At 40.4% G+C, this 21838-nt stretch overlaps 2 protein-coding genes across 5 annotated transcripts in view; one reads left to right on the top strand and one right to left on the bottom strand.

Moving 5' to 3' along the window:
* fancm (FA complementation group M) overlaps positions 1 to 11795 on the top strand; it is a 31490-nt gene extending 19695 nt beyond the window's left edge. The window contains exons 14-24 of the mRNA XM_068338348.1: positions 4976 to 6770; positions 7002 to 7087; positions 7650 to 7712; positions 7869 to 7982; positions 8284 to 8449; positions 8617 to 8723; positions 8810 to 9303; positions 9381 to 9474; positions 9593 to 9941; positions 10928 to 11222; positions 11304 to 11795. Coding sequence (XP_068194449.1) covers positions 4976 to 6770; positions 7002 to 7087; positions 7650 to 7712; positions 7869 to 7982; positions 8284 to 8449; positions 8617 to 8723; positions 8810 to 9303; positions 9381 to 9474; positions 9593 to 9941; positions 10928 to 11222; positions 11304 to 11430 — 3690 coding nt within the window. The 3' untranslated portion in view covers positions 11431 to 11795. The remainder of the gene's footprint in view (positions 1 to 4975; positions 6771 to 7001; positions 7088 to 7649; positions 7713 to 7868; positions 7983 to 8283; positions 8450 to 8616; positions 8724 to 8809; positions 9304 to 9380; positions 9475 to 9592; positions 9942 to 10927; positions 11223 to 11303) is intronic.
* Positions 11796 to 11916: 121 nt separating this feature from the next.
* slc25a29 (solute carrier family 25 member 29) lies at positions 11917 to 17792 on the bottom strand. 4 transcript variants are annotated; one of them, XM_068338350.1, is made up of 5 exons: positions 17556 to 17792; positions 17412 to 17472; positions 16403 to 16446; positions 15197 to 15280; positions 11917 to 14111 (listed from the first exon to the last, which is right to left on the bottom strand). In XM_068338350.1, the coding sequence occupies exons 2-5, from the start codon at positions 17443 to 17445 to the stop codon at positions 13323 to 13325; spliced, it is 951 nt and encodes a 316-aa protein (XP_068194451.1). In that variant the 5' UTR covers positions 17446 to 17472; positions 17556 to 17792; the 3' UTR covers positions 11917 to 13322. The 4 variants fall into 4 exon arrangements, with proteins under 4 accessions (XP_068194451.1, XP_068194453.1, XP_068194450.1 ...); XM_068338352.1 differs by having other exon boundaries at positions 17590 to 17792; XM_068338349.1 differs by lacking the exons at positions 17412 to 17472; positions 17556 to 17792 and adding an exon at positions 16601 to 17386.
* Positions 17793 to 21838: the final 4046 nt, after the last annotated feature.

Here is a 21838-nt window from a genome sequence, read left to right as displayed (position 1 = left end):
CAAATGGAAACGTATGTCCACATTCAAACAAAAAAAAGAAAAGAAAATGTGGCCCAGTATTGTGATCTCTAAAAGCAAAATTTAGTTCAAGAATACAATGTAAAGCAAATTAACCTGAGGCCCATGACATTTTCTTTTCTGGTTTATAGTAGAAGAGCAGCATGATTTCTTTTTTTCATGCTGCAGTTATTTGACGAATAACTAGGTCTACGTGCAAGTTTTCTCCACCACAAATCATTCATTGTATCCAGGGCATTCAATTTCATTTTCAGCTGCCAAAAGTGTATTTATGTTATACACAGACTACTGTATAACTTATCAGGAAACTAAAATACAGTCAAAAGTACCTTGAAATTATACATTTGAAGAGTGCAATGTGATTAATCAAATGATAATAACTAGAACTAATGCAGTCACAGACTGCAACATCCTGTGACACTCCTGAATTCAAAATTTTACGTAGTTGTGTGTGTGCTGATGTTTTCTAAATCTTAACTATATGAAGTGTATTCATGAGTTTGTATTTATGGTTTGATATTGGGCTATAGTTTGTCGCCATGGCATCTAATGTGCTTTTTTGAAATTTCTGAAAAGAATCCAAAAGGCTCATCCCCCCAGGATGAGCCTTTTGGAACAGTCCACCTTCCACTCTCTCCATTAACAGTCAGCCTGTTGCTGTTGTCCTTCACACATCCTGAGTTATAAGCCACAGCTAGCTTGTCTGGCTTGATTTTGCTGAGAGGCCATCAGATAATGACCTCTCTACAAATTAAGAGGGTCCCTGCCCCACCCTACCTCAACCCCCCCCACCCCCAAAATAAAAAAAAAACCTTTGCCCTTCAGAAGCCATTACTGTAATCTTCTTTGTGGTGAATTTCTGTCTGGGTCAGTTCAAAACCATGCTGTGCTTTTCACTGGCTGCCTCTTTCACTGTATGATGACGGGACACTGAGAAGGCATGCATACAGGGGAGGGGGGTGGTGCTCTCCTCCGGTTATGTAACACTTCTCTGAACCCTTATGTAAAGCCAGGAAGCTGCAAGTAGGTCGTGGCCATGATGACCTACATGTATAGCATTGTGGGCTGCTGAGAGTAGAGAATGCAGATCGGAAAATTATAAAAATAATAGTAAAAATAAAATAAGACAAATAGGAGACTATTTTAAGAGGATGAGTTTATGTGCAGGTATGATTGATATTACATATTTTAATTATACTATGAGTTTAATTTGATTTTCTGCAACATTTAATGTAAGTTACAAAACTAACTGAATAACAGAATTACCTACTGAAAGACAGAAGCTTTGATTTAGTTGTGATACACTTATTTTAACGAATAAAATTATACTGGGCTGATGTCAAATTTTTAAGAGCACTTTTGTCCCGTTTTTTTTTTTTTTTTAAATTTTATGCAGATTTTCTGCTTGATACGCATGTTTGAGGAATGTAGGAGAAGTGTGGTGCCCATTTTTAAGAACAAGGGAGATGTTGTGGCAGCTACAGAGGAATAAAGCTGAGGAGCCATACAATGAAGTTATGGGAAAGAGTGGTATGAAGCTAGACTAAGGGCAGAAGTGAGCATCTGTGAGCAGCAGTATGGTTTCATGCCATGCAGATTTTCTGATTCTTGTGTTGGGGTTCAGGTGAGTTCCATGCAATCAGAATTAGAAAGATTAAGATTCTTCACCAAATCCCATTTTAGCACAAAGTACACCTTAGTAATTGTCCTAAAAGTACAGTGTACCTTAATCGTCAAATCAGGAAAAAAGTATTAAAATTGTCCAAAGTGAAAATACTTGGTGCAGATAAGGGCCCCTTGTGAGCAAGTAAATAATGATTAGATTGTTTTTAATCATGCATAATGCTTCATAATTAAATATATCACATGCCCAGATTATAGGAAGTAGCTGTGTTTGATTCAGTCGTGTTGTGTCTTTAGAGCAACTACAGTATTGCCAAAATCTGTCCAATCAATAAAGTTTGGTGTCATTTGAATGAGAGCAGTTGGCATTGGCTAATCAATCTGCACCTCTAATTCTGAACTGCAGCATGTTTGGAAATGTTACGCAGACTAACTAATAAAATATCTAATTTTAGTGTCTTGCTTTGCACTCATGGGCATCATATTTTGTATAATTGTTGACTGTGAGATAATCAACAGAGAAGCGCTCACACTTCAGCCTAAAGTAACACAGTCTCCCTGACCTCTACACCCTCCACTGTGCTTTCTCTGTCCTCTCGGGGAGTTCAATTCTGCCTCAGATATTATAATCTTCCCGTTTATTAGTTCTGTACCAGGCTGAAGGGTTGTCTTTGAGTTTCTTGAGAAGTCATAGTAAAACTTACAAAAAAAACAACATTCAAGTGTATCTTCAGTTGAGGAACATGATCATTTATTTCTTCAGTGTCCTATGGGGAAGGAAAATGCTGGCATCTCTAAAAGCCTGTATTGTATTTTCCAGGATCATTTCGTTTAAAGTGTGTGTTGTGACTCTGGTCTCGGAGCAAAGCTGATGGCTATGAACAAAGCAGGCGTTCTGAGGATTTCTGTGAGATTGATTGTCCTAAAAAATACGATTTATGAGTCTGATTGGTTATTTTTCTGCTAAAAGAAGTGGAGGTGAATGGAAACCGGTTGTTCATTTATGTGGTAGAGTGATTTCAGTTTGATTAAGCATTATATTCAGTTCAGGTCCATAAATAAATTACATTTTCTCTGGACAGGCTTGTCTGTCTCCAGGATTCCATCCATAAATTACAGCTCAGTGAGCTCAGCGTGATGTCTGCAACCTGCTACGTGGTTGTTGCTGTAATTAAAAGATCAACACAGTACAAGGTGTAAAGACATAATTTTTTGCATGGTGTTTTCATCAAAATCATGTTCATTCGCAATTGTATTTTCTCTTTACAGCCCAGCCTGATCAGGGGAGCTGTGGAACATATCAAAAGCATTTTACACAAAACTGTTGGTAAAATAATCCTCTCAGGACAACAACGGTGTGCTCATTAGGCGTCTTAGACTGTGAACTAAGAGCTGCTGATGACAAACTAGAACACACACCCCCCCCACACACACACATACATATACACATACACAGAGGCAAGAACAAAGCAGGAACCTATAATGAGGAATCAAATTAATTTTGCTCACTTAGGTCATGCCACACAGTGAGAACAAGAACACTTCTATTGAAATTGTATATCAATTCAGGCGCGTGATTGGATAAAAGACAGTAGAATTTTACAGCGAGCTTTGGTCAGGGATTAGGATTTGTAACCTTTTAGTTGCCAAATGGGAGGCGGCAGGAATCAAAACCTCTTTAACAGAACATAGTGATTTTCAGGCTTCATGTTGCTTCAGGGACGGCATGGTGGCGCAGTGGGCAGCACTGTCTGTGTATATGTGTGGCTCCTCGATGCATTTGCGTTGCGCCGGGAGTGTCCCCTGCCTCACGCCCCCATTTTGCTGGGACAGGCTGAAGTACCTCATGACCTGCGACAGAGGTTTAATGTTGTTTTAGGATGTCAGAACAAGTTGATCAATGATCTGTATGCAACATTTCAACAATCACACTTGTGATCATGTTGGTCTTTATTTTTCTTGAAATGTCTTTTGTAAAGTCTTAATATGTCTCTGAAATTTCAACCCAGTGTTGGTGTTAAAGGGTCCGCCTTGTTAAGTTTTTAGTTTTTTAGGTATCAAAATTCAGGTCATCATCAGGGCGATAAGTTTCCATTTAAATCCCAGGCTCTCAAGCTCATTCCAGATGACAAATGATAATAAACTACCCAAAGAGGGAATGAGGTCCGTTCATCTCTCTCTGTCGTTTTTCCATTTCCAGAGTGCAACTCATAAACTAAAATATTTTTTTCCAAATATTTAAAACAATACTGAAGTGGCCTTTGCTAGATCTTTATTGATAGCAATTTTTTACATATTGGATTTTGACTCATTCTGGTGGATTAATAATGCAAATTAAACACTATTCTTCCACAAAATGTAATGTGTATTTTTTTTCATTAGACAGAATGAGGACTATAAAGTATTTTAGTTTTGCTTTTTTTCTGGTTGAAATTTTAGATACAAACTGTTTCCTCACATTTATTATATAAAACAACTGTGTTTTGAAATATATCCACAACTTCTACTTAGTATTGTCTGTATTTTCAGAGGGATAGGAAGTCAGTGGAGGCAGGCTAACATTGGAGCAATGTGTTAGACTACCAGAGCCAAGAATAGAAATCTACGTTTCATAATCAAAACAGAACTGAATTAGAGAATTATAGTTATCATTTTCAGCAGATGGGAATGACTTAATTTTCAAGATTTGCGCAGAATTGAGAAAATCGAATTTGCTTTGAAATTGAAAGGCCTGGGTCAGTCCTCTGCATGAATGCAGTTTTATAATAGTGGAAAAGTACCCTCGTTTATGTAAGCTACGACCAATTCTCTTTATTTAAGGTCATTTTTAAACTTAGGGCACATGGGTTCAGATAATTTCCAAATGTAAAATCCTATTTAATATAACCGTGTAAAATCTCATTCGGTTGTCTGCCGATGTTTTCCTGGGTCTAAACAGTGTTTTGGTTCTTCTTTCTTCACTCTTCACTGAGCTTCTTCTTCCTGCTGGTTGCAGATTGAACGGCACCCCGTCAGCTCAGGCAGGATGCCACTCCAGACAAATCCTTTTTGCTTCATGTGGTTCACCCAGATGACCAGGGGTGGATGATTAATGTGTGTGTGCAAAAACAATGAGAGGGATGAAGATGTGGGAAGAAGTTTTAATTTTGGACAAATGTAGAGCGGTATTTACACTTTAAAATTCATAGTCTGATCAAATTAAACAGGAGCTGTTTCATGGTGAATCTGCTGCCCTGGTGTCACGTGTGGGCAAAATTCTGACTGACATTAGTTCTTCCTGCTGAGGGATCTTTTCTTATGCAACTCTTCTGTTTTTGTCCCTGCTTGTGTTCAGGGTGAATGCCGATATGAACAAGAGCTTCTTCCTTACCTCCAAGATACTGACAGCCCCAAGAAGAACAGACAAAAGAAACAGAAGGCTTTAAAGGCCCGGACAAAAACTGACAATGACAAAGCAGAGAGGCCCTTGGCTGGGACAATACCAGGTCTCTCTGCTCCATACATGATGGAGGCGCCAAACGTCACAAATCACCCAACACCTGAGAAAATTAATTCTCAATTCTCAAATGCTGGCTGTTTGAAAGAAGAGGCAGATGCATGTGAGGAGTGTTTCATCATTAATGAGGGAGTCACAGAGGCAGAGCCAAACGCCAACGAGCCTGGAAATTCTGACAAGATTTCACTTTTACAAAATGAGGAAGATGATGGTTTTGAACTTCAGGCAATGTTCTACCTTCCTATAACGGATTCTCCTGCATCTTCACTTTCCTCTGCTGAAGTCCACCCTGGAAGAGAGGAGAGCCTGAAGGTCATCCTGGACAACGTGGCGGAGCTTCTGTCCCGATCGCCACCATCAACGATTGAAGAGTTAGAGTCCAACATGGCTGCCCCTTCACTTACCTCTCCTCAAAAGCCTCATCAGCCATTCCAGGTCAGCTTTACCTTGGATGTGGATGATGATGATGATGAAGTAGTCATGATTAGTCACACTGATGATGCCTCTCTGAAGATGGACTCAGAAAAGCCTCCAGTGGATGGTGATTGTCCTGTGCTGGTGCAGCAGCAGAGCAGCAGCATGAAAGCAGACAGTCTGTCCTGGGATGAGGTTTTTATGGGAGATGCTATTGATAATCACGATACAGATGATAACTGCAAAGAGACAGATGATGAAATATTAAATCAGGAATGGGCTGATACAGAAATGAGTAAAGGTGAGACCATGACGGAGGAGGAAGAAGAGTGCTGGGATAATACAGGAAATGAGGAAATGCCAGTCTTGACAGGCGTTGGTGTGAAGCATGACATGGACCTTGAGACGGACAACAGCATGGATCTGTTTGAGGATGATGAAGCCTTCCTACAAATGACCATCCCGGACATCTCCACACCTGGCGTAACACCCAGGGTATCCCCCAGCACCACTGACACTGTTAATAGCGTGAAAAAGTTTGACCCATTGACTAGTCACACCACAATAAACTCATTTAGACCCCTGCACACAGCCGAAATCACGCACAGACTAAACACAGGGCACAAAGATCATTTAGCAGTAGACCCAATGCCTAAAAACTTTGGAGGTAATACAGAGACGAAACAAAGCATGACACCAGTTGATCTTGACACAGATAAATTATTGACAATGTGTAAATCTTCTAGAGAGCAACGGAATTCTGAGTCTTTTGAAAGCTCCCATGATTATTTTTCTGTCAACTTTAACCTTGGTTATTCTCTGGAGGACTCCGAAGAAGAGCAAGAGGAGGATTTTCCTGCACCCTCTAAGACGTCATCTCCATCGCCTAAAAAACAAGCTGCTTGTAATTCTTCCTCTCCTTATAACAGCTCCCACTGTGCGATGACGCCTGCTCAGGAAAATGAATCTGAGTTATCTACACCACAAAAGCACAGGATGAGAGAAATGTCCTCTCCTTTGGCTGGGTGCTTAATGCCCCAAAATGGTGCACCCCTATCTCCAGTTACATCACTAGGAGCAAGGCAGCAGCTCTCACCTGGTCAGGCCAGGCACCGCACCCCAACTTTACCCTCTGGCTTCAGGCGGAAACGACAGGAGGAAGTGGAAAAGAACTCATGTCAGAGACGGATTTGTGAATCTAACTCCCCTCCACATCCAGGTATGTTTACCCAGAAATGTCCCAAACACAGCAAAATATAAATAAAATGAGGCAAAAGGCAAAAAGTCAGCAGACACACACTTCTAATGGGTCTTCAAAGTGAGGAGAAGTGTTAGATGAGCTTATTTTTGTAAAGTCAATTCCTACATTGTATGTTTTTTTAAAAATGACTTTTTTTTAAACTGTCAGACTCCAGATCCATTTATTGTCTTCCATTAACATCTTTTTCAGTAAATCTCACCAGTGACGAGGATGAATTTGTGGTTCATAAAAAAAGACACCATCATAAAGTCAACCCCTTGTCGTCCCCAGAAGTGGTAGGAATGCTTACTAATATTTTAGCTCTGGCTAATATTTATTTATTATGTATTCTTCTGATTGTTGTATCGATTATTTGATGTGTAAAATGTTAGAAAATTCTGAAACACACCAAAGCCCACATTGGTATTTTATAAAGAAGATATTCTAATACAGAAGACAAAACATAAAATTAGAGCCAAGAATCAGTGAATGAAATCATCATTTGTAATTATACTTCATAAATAACGCATTTATAATATGTGACCTCGAACAAAGTAGGAATAGATTCAACAGCTATTCGTGCAACAATAGAGGCATTAATACAAGAGTAAAATATAATACAATAAAAAATACAAAATACAATAAATCATTCTATCTATTGAGGCAGAAACAACAGCTAAGAATCGGATTCTGACAGCTCAGGTCGTCTCTGCGCATCCTGTCCAAGGCAGCTGCAGTTGTCATGGCAACATGCTTTCAACACAAGCATCACTTAAGGCTGTTCTAGAGTAAATTGTCCTGACACGATGCATACCCATGTGTGTAGAATGTAACATGTAATCTTTCTGCTGTTCAAAGATCGCCAGTGATGTGGACTCTCCACTGGTTGTGAACAGGAAGCGTCTTTCTGCACTTGATACAGTGAGATTTTCTGCCACACGGCTCAATCTATTCAACAATATTTGTATTTGGAGTACAAATATTCGAAAATATTTGTACCCCATGAGTTCCAAAACCACAGTTTATCATTCTTTGATAATATAGCTGGACCCATTTCTTGTCCTTTTTGATCTGCAGTCTAATGAAATAGAGGAAGGAGCTGTTTCTGATGATGATTTCCAGAATGAGTCAGTATTCATGTGGAGAACTGCTGCAGCTGAGAGGCACCAGGTTCACAAAAGAGTTCATCAGGTTTGTGTAACAACAGATGGATGTGTGGGAACATTTATGACGTTTTCATATGACTGTGTGCAATAAATTCCACCGCTGCTGATACAAATTCAGTACTCAGAAAAATGTTTTAGTCTGTAGGGAGTAACAAAATCCTGTCAAAATGCAATAGCTTTTGATTGTCTCTTGCAAAATATCATCACCCCATATTTGATAACAATTAATTTTTTTCCCCCAAAAGGTCAAGTCTCAATAAATGTCAGTTGATTAGACATCTTCAGCCTCCAGCAAACGTGACATTTATCCAATGTTCCTATCTTAGAACACCGTGCGTCAAAAAGGGCGTCAGTTCCTGGACGAAGAAGCCGAGCTGTCAGAAGAAGACGCGGGGGTGGACTTGTCCTCTGATGAGGAAGATGGAGAAGAGCTAAATCGATCCCTTGAAGGTTTCGTGGTCGACAACACACACTGCACGCAGGGACTGAACGGTACAACACCTTTGTTTGTCTGGGAACATGTTGGTTTTCTCAAATGCTGATGTGAACTGTGGACCAGGTAGACTGACTTGTGACTGAATTTTATGTCTTTATCAACTGTTTGAGCTCAATTTGGCTGAAGGATTTGTGCTGTTTTAACTTCCTGTCTACGCCATCAGACTCGGAGATGCACGGACTTTACCTGAAATCAGTACGAAGCCCTGCCATCCACGGCAAGTTCAAAATGTCCTACAGAACTTCCCACAACATGGACATATTCTCCCAGGTATATATTACTCGTGAATAAAAAGATTTTAATAGAGTAAGTTCCTCAATTAATATTAAATCAGTAAACCCAGGCTTTGGTCCCAGGTGCCTGAGATGGATGAAGTGTATGCCGAAGACAGCTTTGTGGTGGGCAGTGAGGTGGATGAGCCAGAGAACAGTGGAGAAGAGAATGAAGACATTGAACTTATGCCTGATGTGTCCTCGGTGGACGGAAAGAGGCAGTATGCAACACGGCGGCGTGTCTTTCTCCACAGAGCCAGAGAAAAACTAAGTACCGGCTCCGAGACAACAGCTGAAGTTTCAGCAGAGCAGAAAACTCGGGTGAAAAACAAGCGCGGTCGCATCATCCGCGTTAATGATTCCAGTGAAGATGAGACAGACGAGGTCCCTAAGAAAATAAGCCGGGCACCAGGAGATGGCGTTGCTGCCCCCTTGTGGCCAGGAGCAGTCCACACGGAGCCTAACTTGCCTCTGAAGATGCAGAAACCCTCCTCCTCCTCTCCAGCTGTGGCTTTTCAGGTGCCACGACTGAATAAGGCAGAGAAATACTCAGTGACCGAGGTGCAGCAGAAGGAGAGGTAAAGAGGTTTCCATGTGCTAGAGCACAGCCACAGACCTCCTCAACCACTACAATATTATTTTTCTTCACCTGCAGGTGTCGCCAGGCAGTAGAAAATCTGCACAGCCTCTCTGACGAACTAGACTTTGAGAAGTCGGGGTTGCTGTTGACCTCAGGGATACAACCCCAGGTAAATACCATGCAACGTACAAAAACACGACCCCTTGGGGTGTGCTGTGGAATGCTTAAAAGTAATGTTCATACTGCTAATATGTGAAACAAGGATTTCTTTGTTTTCTCATGGACAGGCTCTCCCCACAACCTCCTCAGAGTCTTTAAGGTCCGTCGTGCCGGATCCATCGGTCAGCGAGCCCCTTGCTCATCCCGGACCTGTTCGCATTCTGGCGGACAGCCGCTGCATCAGCAGCGGAGTGGAGCTGATGACCAGTTTGCGTCAGCGCCATGCAGCCACTGTCCAGATTTGTTCGCTAGATAGCAGCTACTTCATCATCAGCAGCCGCATGGCAGTGGAGAGGCACAGCCAGTCAGAACTGGCACAAACACAGAACCGAAAGCGATTGGCTGAGAGAGTGAAGAGCTTGCAAAGTTTATTTGACCGTGTTTGTTTGATAGTGGAGAAGGATCGGCTTAAACCAGGTCAGTCGGCCCATTGATTACACTGGCTTTAATTAAATATGGGTCCAGGGTATTTTGTATTTAAATTTATTTAGCCTTTACTTAGAAAGTTATATTGGATTGAGATCAAAGATCTGTTTCACAAGGTAGACTTAGAGATGTGAAGCAGCAACATGAAATCACAAAAACTATAAGTAACAGTGGGGAAATTCTGAGACGACACTGATAATTTGAATTCAGTGGATTTTACTTGTTTTTTTTGTTTGTTTGTTTTTCAACTCAAAACTTTTAAGTTTAAGAATGGTCTGCAATTTGTTTCAAGTAACAAGTGGACAAAAACTAAAAAAACGTCTTACCCGGTTCAGTTTGGGCTTTGGGAACATTAAAATGTGGAAACAACTGAGTACAAAGATGGCAATGTCCATCTTTCAGAAGGAAATTATTAATAAATATACACTGATGAGTGAGGCTGTTTAGGGCATGGGTCACAGATGTAAAATAGTTTGTAATGGAGATCACAGTCAATACACACTATCCAATGTGGATACTATCTACTATCAGCCTGATCAAGGACAGGTAAAAAGGTGAACTCCATAAATTTTTATTTCACAAAAACTAGACTTTCATCCATAACAAAAACCTAATAATTCCTGCAGTTTTATGCAGCATGTGTGCTCTTCAAAAGACCATTGATCAGCAATTAAAACGTCAAGGTAAATAGAGACCAGCTCAGTTTGTTCACCATTCCTAGTAACACATTGTTCACTCCTGAAGTAGTGAACAATGTGTTTCTGAACTGATGACAAGTTGCAAGCTGACTTGAACTCACTTGTGCTCTTTAAATGTTGTCTTGTTGACGAACAGAAGATTAGTTTCATTCAGTCATAAGTCATTTCATTCTGATAGCATCTAAAATATGAGCTGTGACTCTCCATGAAACAAAATGATGAAGATAGACTAATGTATGTTCAGATTTTTTTTTTTCATTAATAATCAATTTGTCGCAGGTGAAGTGATGCGTCCATTCCAGCGAACACGTTACTATGATTGCACTCTGGTGGCCCTGGTGAGGACCGGGGTACGCTTGCTGTGGAGTGATGGTGCCGAAGAGAGTGCTGGCTTACTGGCTGACCTGGCAAGGCTAGAGCAGCGTAAAGGTCAGGGCATCACTGTACCGCTGGAGGTCAAAGGGCAGCACAAGCAGCAGACTGTGCAGCTGTACTTAAGCATTCCCTCAGTCAACTACGTCCACGCCCTCAGCATGGACCACAACTTCAGCTCAATAGGTCAACTCATAAACAGGTACAGGAAATGTCATGGTATCATGGCAAATAAGAATAATGTAACACGGTTTAATTCAACCCCATTTTGTTCCTCCTGCAGCTCCGTTGAAGCCATACAGAAGGGAGGCTGCATGAGTCGATCCAGAGCTGAGACGGTCTACCGCTTCCTACGCCACTCATGTGACTCTTTCCTTTTTAACACATCAAAAGCAGCTAAAACCAGCTAGAAGAGGACAAACGACAATCTGGGACTCACTTTTATCCTTCATGCTTATCATTTCATTCTTTTTGTTGTGCTTATCTTATTGTCATTGACATTTTTGCTCTACAGCTTTGCTTTGTCTCGCCAGGGACTGTTGCTTTGCTATGCAAAGTGATGTAATCTCTCAATGAGAGAAGAGCCACAAATCTGGACAGCATTCTTGCACAAAAGAAACTCAGAACATAACTGTGTTTTCTGGTATAGGTTTTTTGAATCTAGTATGCTGTTATTCAGATGTGAAGTGGACCTCCTTAAGATCATAAAAAACGCAATATGTGACACTTGAATAACTTATTTTTGTCAAAATAATGGAAACATGTTCAGTCTGAGTGTCATTACTTTAATAAACAGTGCTATTTTTGTACATACATGTCATCGATGTGTAGTTGGTGTAAATATATAAATATTTGGGAACAAATGCTTTGCCAATAACGGGATTCAGAAACAGACAAAATGTGCTTTTTGTTTTATTCTTGTAAAGAACAGTGTGCATGCAGCTTTGGTGCAAGATAAATTTACACAAGGACAGAACACAATGTTAAAACAATGTCAACAGATAAGGTGAATCAACACTGCTACAGTCTGACAAACCTAATCAAATATACTTAGTAAAATAGATAAATGCGTAAAACAAAAGGAGGCTGATTAATGGAAATCTAAAGCGTAGCCATTTCACACATACAGGTATGTAACATACGCAGGACATCAAAACAAAATTCACAATATGTACATCATTGGCTCAAAACCTCCATAGCAATTTCCGTCCTGCAATCGGAGGCTATTATTAGTCACTAAAAAGATAGGAGCATCTGCTCTGGACTGCAGATATAGATGTGAAGATCTGTGCAGGCTACATGCAAGACAAGGAAAGCTTCATTTGTTTCATTGCAGCCTGTAGTTTAAAATGTTTCACGTTATATTTTCCCTTTATGACCCTACAGAGTATACAGCATAACTATTTTTATCTGACGAATTAGAGGTCGGAATGAAGTGGTGCCCTCTCACGGACGGGCATATTTAATTGGTTGGCCACAAGGGGTGCACAATTTATTTCAGGATACACAAATCTGATTGAAAATATGTCCTTACAAACACACGATTCCACATCTGTACTTTCAGATGTGTTTAAAATAGGTGCATAAATTGATTTAAATATAAATATTTCTTAAAGTTGTGTTGACTTTTATAAAATAATTTCATCAGATTGCAATGGAAAATACATTAAAATATTTTTTAACCATACATGTATTACCATAAGGTGCTATCTTTGGACAATGCATGATGTCCACATCCAAATGATTAAACTACAGCAGTAGGAGTTCACAAATTTAAGCTAAGCGACATAACAGTTATGTCAGTAAAAGGATATGTACATTAACATATGGATGGAGCCGTGTTGTTGTCTTATGAGTAACAGGGTAACAGTTTGACCCTGCAAATAAAAGTGATTGGCCAGCTCCTTGAATTTTAATATTTTCATTCCTATTCACCTTCATGAGGCACATGTACAACAGTGGGGAAAACCACAGACTTAAAATAACTGAACCTGATTTTTGCAAGATCTGTAACATTCACAAATATTTGTTAGAGTAACTTGTAACCTTCCCAAAATTACTTAAAACAACGTGTAAAAAACCAAGGAATTTAAAAACAGACCATATTTACAATGCAGTCTATCTTAAAATATATATATTTTATTTAAATACTACATGTGGTCATTTTGCTGAAGCTCCATGGGCAGACACTTAACTAGAATGAGTTTACCTTTCTCATTACGTACAACCGTTACTGGATTATAAACCAGCACAAAGCTGCAATTACATTTATATGAAACTGATGTGCTAACAGTAGTGATGTTCATTGTTGCACGATGGCTTGCATGTTGGTCGTCTGCATCTGTGGCTGCAGAGGCTGCAGCTGGACGGATTGCGTCTCGGAGTCCTGAAGGCTACACTCCTGTCCGTTACGCATGTACATTAAAAACAGAGTCACCGTGGCAAAGGTGGTGGCGTTAACCGGAAACGCACGAAGCAAGGTGGACACCAGCCCACGTGAGAACACACTCCAGCCCTCCTTCTGAAAGCTCTGTCTAACACAGTCCATAATGCCGTTATACTTGTTCACGCCCCCGACCCCATCTGCCTGAAGACGGGACTTGATCACATCCACGGGATAGGTGGAGAGCCAGGAAAAGATGCCAGACATTCCACCGGCGAACAACAGCTTGGGGATCATGTATGGGTCTTCTGGTTCGCAGCCCAGAAAACGGGTCAATGAATCGTAAGCAAGAAAGTACACACCGAAACCAGGCATCTCACGGATCAGGGTGGTCACCATGCCACGATTGATACCTCGGATTCCCTCCCTTTTGTAGATTCTCACCAGACAGTCCACTGAGTTTTTATACATCTTGTTCTTTGACTTCTTCTCTCCAGTGCCTTGCAGCTGCATGCGCGTCTTGGCCAGTTCCATCGGGCAGCAAATGACACACTGGATGGCGCCAGCAGACGCTCCGGCCAGAAACTGGTTGAGAGGAGTGTCACGACCAAGCTTGCGCATGGCGTTACCTTGGACACCAAAAACTATGGCATTAATGAAGGTCAGGCCCATCATGGGAGAGCCAATGCCTTTGTACAGCCCGAATACCTGTGGGCAGAGACAGAATCAGTCGCCTGTATTGTCAAAGCAATGAAAAACCTCATTCATATCACTTAAATATACCACAGGCTGATTACTACCTGTGTTTGTGTCCCGTATATAGCATCTTTATTTAATAACTAGTAATATAGACTTTTTGCTTACACTTGGACAATACTTCGCCAGTGTTTGTCTTTATCACCACAATACTTCATTGATAAGTGACATATTTACTAAAAGACTAAAGCCAAACCCTCTTATTATTTGTTTCCTGTGAAGAAACAAATAAGACCTTAAAAAAAAATCTAACAAACAGGAAACTATGAGGTGTGTGCATTTAGGGCCTCTCCACAAATCATACAAGAATTTTCACTGAATTCTGTCCAGTGCTTTTGGAGAAGAGCACAGAAAAAACCTTCCCTGCTACATATGAGTAACAAGGTAACCCTATGTGACCCCTTTAGCCGTAGTGCTGAGAATGCCAGACCAAGATCAGTGACAATGCTGCGGTTAGACACGCTAGCAGCTGTAATCCAATCTAACGCTATCCTCAAAAGGAAAAACAAGAAAAAAAACAACTATTTGCTAAAAAAATTCCTCCAAATTTCCTAAAATTATTAAATCAGTTGAGCTTTTTTTCTAATAACAGGGAGGTATGCTTCAGAAAATTTCAAATACCAAAAGTTACAGGCAACAAAATGAAACAGTGAAGTTCTAGTGTAGGAGCAAATGCAGTCAAAAACAGACCAAGCATACACCATGTAGCTCAAATGGCAAAGCCTCCAAAGCTTTATTTAGCTCTTGCAGGACCAAGGTCCTCTCTGACCCTTGCTACCACACACCACTTCCCCCTTTCAGCCTGTACAACCCATGTTGGGAAAACAGCCCACCCGGTCTGCCACTGGTGTTTAAGTTTACAGATGAGACTGGAACACGTGACACTTTTCTTAGTGACCAGCCCCCACGCTGGCAGTAGAGCAGCAAACATGTGAAGGTTACACAAATTGCTTGTGATTCTTTTGAATGCAACCCAAGAAAAACCCACAGAAAATAGTCTCCACACAATAAGAGGTGTTCACAGAGCAGAGACTTACCGACTCTTGGCGTATAATGGCCTGGAAGCAGTGCATTGTTCCCCGGTAGAGAGGTTTGTCCACATTTTGAACCTGAAGCCTCACCTGTGGATGACAGGCCTCACGTTAACTGAGCGACAGACCGATGAGGCCATTGAAGGCCAACACAAATACAAACCACATATTGTAATACATGTTTTAAAGGTGAACAAGCAGGCAACAGAGTTTTGTAATGGTTCTTTTCAAGGTAAAGAAGGATGCTTTAAGAGTAAACATGAAGGAAAAAAGTATCGACAATGAAGTCTTCTGTGCTTTGTATTTCTATAACTCAAGACAAGACATTGGGTGAGAGGGGAAAAAAAGACCTGGACCATACTTACTAGGTTACATTTCCATGGAGAGGCTGTTTATTTCTCTCTCTCATCTACAACACAGTGACACTGCTGCTGTTAAAGACAGCCTCCCCCAGACACCAACTCAGGGAAAAATGACATTAAAAGCAATGCAGAAAAAAGCTAAAACCAAACCATCAGCCACCTTTATGTCAGCTGCAATGTCAAACACCTATGTTGCATTTACGATTTTTGCATCTGCATTTATGTTGATAAACTGAATGAGACCATTTAAGATGTGTTAAAACTTTAAATATTTTGTCTTTAATATTGAATTCATCATATCAATTTGTATCCTGCTTCTTGTGACTTGTTTTTTGGAAGATGAGTGAATACAACTAGAAAGCACCAACATCACTCAGCAAAAGGCAAGTTGCTGAAAGAATAATCCATTGTTAACTTATAATAAGTCTCACTGAAGTCTAAATGAAGTGCATATCTTCTTATTTTGACTTCTCTGTGAGGATAATGCAAGTCTATCCATAAAATAACTATGAGCAGAAGTAATCCACTCAGCATGTTTGGTAAAAGACAGCTAAAAAATGTTATTTCAAACTGCTCAGTTCTATAAACTCTTCATATATTAGTAGTAGCACGGGTACTTCCAGACAAATACTGACATAAGCTGCAAAGTTGGCAACACATGAATAAGCAATCTGTTAATAAAATAAACATTTGACAGAAAATCCTTAATCCTGCTTATTTATTTACCTGCTACTGTGGGGCTGTCTAGCTTCAGGTTATCTGGATTCAAATTTGGCTGCCAGTAGACTAACAATCATGTCATTGCCTAACAAAAGTAAACAATAAAAAAAATGCTGAAACAGACACCCACCTTCACAGTGTCAAATGGATGTCCCACCAAAACACCAGCAGCACCTGCAAAACACAGCCAGGATTTAAGATCACAACAGGAACTATTGGCATGATTCGAGCACTAAAGTGATGCATGTGGAATGCGTCATGGTAGCGATACACCGCAGGCCATTTAATGATGAATGACATTGCATAAATCAGATATGCTCTGATTCACCTGCCTCATGATGACCAAGCTCGTCTCCAACATCAACCACCTGGGAGTGAGTGCAGTAACCAACAGCCCAACACCTGCGTCCCTTTTTCCATGACCTGTGATCTTCTGTTATGATAGCTAACCTTATTTTTCTGTTATTTATTACCATTAGCAAACCAACTATTTGGTTTGTTGCCTCACTGCTGGAGCTCATGGGTTGTTGATTAAAAACAAAATTCCCAGTTATTGTGATGGCATGTATGACTCAGTGATTGAGTAATATTCAGTCATGGCAGATAACTAGAAAAACTTTTTGGGCCCATGATACAGACAAAAAGTAAAGTTATATTTAAGCACCTGATATCTGGACCTACTGCAGAATGCAAGTCTAAAAGTTCTTATGAAGCTACAAGATGATCTGCTTCAATCAAAGTTGAAAATCATCCCCGATCTATTAAGTTACTGACAAAAAAAACCCCATCATGACTGAATAGCAAATATTCATAATGTGGCAAAAAGAAAACATCTGGGACTATTCCCTGGAGTTTAACGTGACTGTTCAATGGAAACACGTGGATTCGGTTCCGACGCGTTTATGGGATCATCCCGTAAGGCGGGTTTCCTGATAGCAGGGGGTGAAGGGACACGTCTATGTCATGAAACACTGCCCTCAACGGGTACGAGCAACAGATAGAAAATAAAACCAGTATTTCCCTTTAACATTCTTAAATTTAAAGCTCTTATTATAAGCGAAAAAAAGGTGATAAATTACTTAGCAATTAATGCGGCTTAACCAGGCTAATGTCGCTAGCTAACGTCAACACTAGCTTACCTCCTAAGCAGCCCGCAGCGAAGTCCAATGCCATTCCCTCACAAAAGTGACGTTTGAATAGCTGTCGAGATAATACAGCAGCTGATAAACCGTATTCAAGCGTTCTAAAACGAGTCTTTAATCTGTCTGAACGTTATTTACAACCTCCGGCTCCTCCGTCAGGTTAGCGTTAGCTTACTGGACGATCTCCTTGAGGTCTGAGGCGCTGCTGATGCTGCGCTAATGGACTCCCTCCCGTTAAAGACAATCACACGGAAACACGCGGGTTCTGTCACACTGTATGATGACGTGTCCCGACTCTCAACAGCTGAGCTGCTCTTTTGGCCAAACCTCTTCTATTTCTGTACTGCAACAGGCGGGCGCTCATAGAAAAGAACGACTTTGTTTGCTCTTTTTTAGGACAGCCCAATCGGACGAGCCGGGGGAGGACAACTCCCCCACGCCGCGCCGGTCCGCCCCCAGGCCCATTGGCTGGAGCCGAACGCCGCAGGTCAGCAAACAGGGTCATCAAAATCAACAGTGTTATCAACTTTCTTCAGCATCTGTTTAGTGTCCTAACCAGGAGAAGTCTGTTGGTATTGTGTTGTTTGATAACTCACATTTAAATTAAATTAAATCTAAAAATAATAATAACACCTAACAGACAGTGTAGAACTCCCCTGACGAAATTGGAATGGAGTATAATAACTATGTCCACCAATCAGCAATGATTTTTACACCGATCCTCATCTTCTTGGAAGGGCATGCGCAAATGGTGATGTCATCCAGTGGAAATGGGATGTTTGTGTTGTGTTTGTTCATTTTAACCAACCTCACAGGTTCTCAATGAGTCAGGACTCACTGCTGGTCTTTCCACAACTGTGAGGACATTGTCCTCCTAAATCTGGTAAATTTCAAGGCCGGCAGTGTTGGCCCTTCAATATGTTCATCGAGCTCAAGTTCAATTATTTGTCATTCTGTAACAATTTGTTCAGGCATGCACAAATATGATGAAGCCAGTCCAAACCTGTTTCTGAGGTGTGACCTCCAGGTATTTTAGTCCTGGTATTTGTATTTGTTCTTCTGGTAACGCAGTGTTATTATAATGTGTACTGCCATGGAATGATGATGCACCGGAATGACCCTGTCTTCTCTATACTTCAGCATTCATGTTGCAGGACAAATGTGACCATTAAGTGTGGTAATGTTGCTGATTTCAATTACTAATCTCCTTGCCTGCTGACTGGAGTCAGTTGTGAAAAGGAACTAGACCGTCAGATGTGTTTGATGAAGGGATTGTTGCCATTTCGGCCTTAAGACTAGTCACATTTCAACTTCATGTTTTGAATCATCACAAAATCTGTGGTGTAAATAGATGAAGAATCAACTGTAAAGCAGATAAAAGGTTTTCTTGAATTGATTAAAAAATAGTGGTGTGTTTTTAAATCCCTTGAATGCATGTTGTCATTAGAAATGCATGATTGTGATTCAGATTTGAATCCAGTTCTGCATAGGAGTGGAGAACCATCAGTTGGTCAAGTCTGGGTGGTTTTTTTTTAATCTTCATTGGGGTGTTTTTCAAGATTTGAAGAACTTGTAGAAAAGTGCCCTATGTCTTAATGTTGAAGTGAAAAAAAATGGTCACAAAAATGTTTTTTACTCAGATTTGCCCTTTTAATTGGTTCTTTATTGACCCAAAAGTGAATTCAAATCCATCAGTAGTTTCAGATGTGTTTCAAATAACTAAATAATCTCCTTCTGCTGAACCTCCTTCAGCTGTTGGCGGAAGGAATCACTGCATTACCTCAGAAGCTATCTTTTTCTTTTTTGGACAGCAACGTGTTTGTCTTTCCTGAATGACTGAATTTCATAGATATTGGAAAGTCATGAAACGTTAAGTCTTGAATGTAAAATGCTGTTTAACAAGGGTTGACAGATTTTTAAAACACCTACTCTCCAGGTGGAAATTTTAATATTGACAGAAAACGGAACAGATTGAAATGGAAAATTTCAAGCAATACAATTGAAATCATTAGGACTATTGAAGGTGATTATAAGTAATTGTTAGCTTTGATCAAGCAGATTTTACTTGTTACATCCTGCTTCAAAGCGGTGATGTATTGTAATTGTCATCGTTCGTGTGTTAGTCTGTTCATCCTTCCATTTGTCCGTCCACCAAATATCTTCGCTACTGTTGCAGATAGAAAGATGAAACCGAAAGCACATTACTCAGGTGGCAAAGAGGATGAAAATGAGATGATGACCTTGAGAAACGTAGGTCAAGGTCAAATTTCAACTCTTGTACACTCAGGAATCGGATACGATAGAAAGACGAGGGACAAGGCCAGTGTGAGTAAAACCATAGATGAAAGCTAGTGCTAGTGCTTTGATCTATGACAAAATGACACCAGTTTTTGGATCATGAGTCTCTTAATTAAATGACGCTGACCTATGACAGTAGGTCAGGGTAAAATTTTGAATTCATCGGTGTCGCAGGATGTTGCAGTCTGTGACTGCCTATTTCCTAGTCTTATAATTCTATTCATTTACCCAACTTCAGTCATTTTTCAAATCTTTTCAAAAAATAATTACATATTTATTTTCATACTGTCTCCTTTTATTCACTATTTTTATTTTATTGCTTTAATTTTTTATTTTTTTTTGGTGTTTTAGAGAAATGTCCCTGTGTTACATGCGCAGGGATAACAACAGGAACATAATTTCCATTGATCTAAATCATTTCATATTCAACAAAAAGGCCAATTCATTAATGCGCTAAATGCATCAAGGTCGAAGTAAATCAAGAGGAGCAAAAATAAAAGGGGGCTTCTCCAAGAGGCTTCTCCAGTTCTACATGACTGGGAGAGTCCAGCTATTTCTACATTTGTTGGAACAGAACACAAATAAGCAACCAAAACCACAAAGACAATAAGTATGGGTAGGAGTTGTTAGTATTCATAATGGGGGGTCTTTGTCCAGCCATCCGTCATTGGAGCTGTCATGGTAAGCTGCACCCAGGTGTGAATTGTTGTGGTTTCTTGGGATAGAGGTGAATACAGCACTGTAATGGCTGATAGATTGTGTTTTAATCCTCCTGTTATCAGAGATAGTTTCTTCAGTTTTACAAAAATGGGTTCTTTATCTATCAAACAATCCTTCTTCCCCGGTTGAAACCTTTAATAGTGTTCTCTGTACTGAAAGTCAGTGGTGGTCAGACAAACCAGAACACAATTTGACACTGCTGGACTCTGTCTGACCACCACCACCCACTTCTAATAAAGAGAAAACTACTACCTGAATCTCTCATAGCAGGCATTTTTGTATAAAATGGTTGGAAAGCAAGGGTGTGATCTCTTTTACAGAAATCGTACCCTGTCATTGGTTCAAATATGTAAATGACACACCAGTGAGGTGTACAGAAAACCCACCCACCTCAACCAATACCTTCTTTTTGATTCCCACCACCCACTGCAGCACAAGTTAGCTGTCATCACAACGCTGAACCACTAGGAACAAAACACCCCCACCAAAATGGAAGGACAGGTCAAGGAGCAGCAACACACCCGGAATGCTCCTAAGACAGGTGGCCATCTGAAGTGGGCATTTGTTAAGACCGACACATCCAACAAGAAAAACAACATTGAGCAGAAGAGGGAAGACAAACAGAAACCTGCTGTCATCCACTACATTGTTGGTCTGTCAGAAAAATTCAAGATAATTTACAGTAAACACATTTCCATACATTTTAAAACTCGTAATACACTAAGAGAGAAGCTGATCCACCTTAAGGACAAAATACTACTACACAAACAGAGCAATGTAGTGTATGTTGTCCAGTGCAGTGAGGAATGCTGTGACATACTTGTTTGGGATTTGGGGAAGCCGAACAACCACTGCACAAGGGATGGCTCAACACAGTAGAGTCAACTCCTCAGGACTAGACTCAGCAGTTCACTTGTACTCCTTTGATGACAGTAATGTCCAGCTTTTAGCCAGGAAAGACAAATGGTTTGAAAGAAGAGTTAAAGAATCCATTTTTGTTAAACTGGAGAAACCATCTCTTAACAGAAACGGATTAAGACACCATCTAGGCTCGAGCATACCCTGCGACCAGTACTCAGGATAAGCGCCTGAAGACCAGATTACAGTAATGATTAAAAAAATGGTTAAAAAAATACTGTTCTTGTTATTCAGACACATCCCCAGAGAAATCGATCACTGATGTGGTAAAATATTCATTTTTACTTCTTAAAGTCATTTATCAGCTCATGATGACTGGCTGTATATTAGTGCACCTGTGTTGTAAAGTGTTACCGAGCTCTTCAGAGTGTTTTAAAATTGGCACAGAGTTATGGAGCCGTTGTTCCAGCTAATTAACTGGAACACATGGTGTGCTGCGTGTCAGTGTAAGATATTATGGAGACAAAGGACAATTTTGCTGTGTCATT

Source organism: Antennarius striatus, chromosome 17 (genome assembly GCF_040054535.1).
Source record: "Antennarius striatus isolate MH-2024 chromosome 17, ASM4005453v1, whole genome shotgun sequence".
Lineage (NCBI taxonomy): Eukaryota > Metazoa > Chordata > Actinopteri > Lophiiformes > Antennariidae > Antennarius > Antennarius striatus.
The sequence above is the reverse complement of the archived record's forward strand: the minus strand, read 5'-3'. Positions and strand labels throughout refer to the sequence as shown.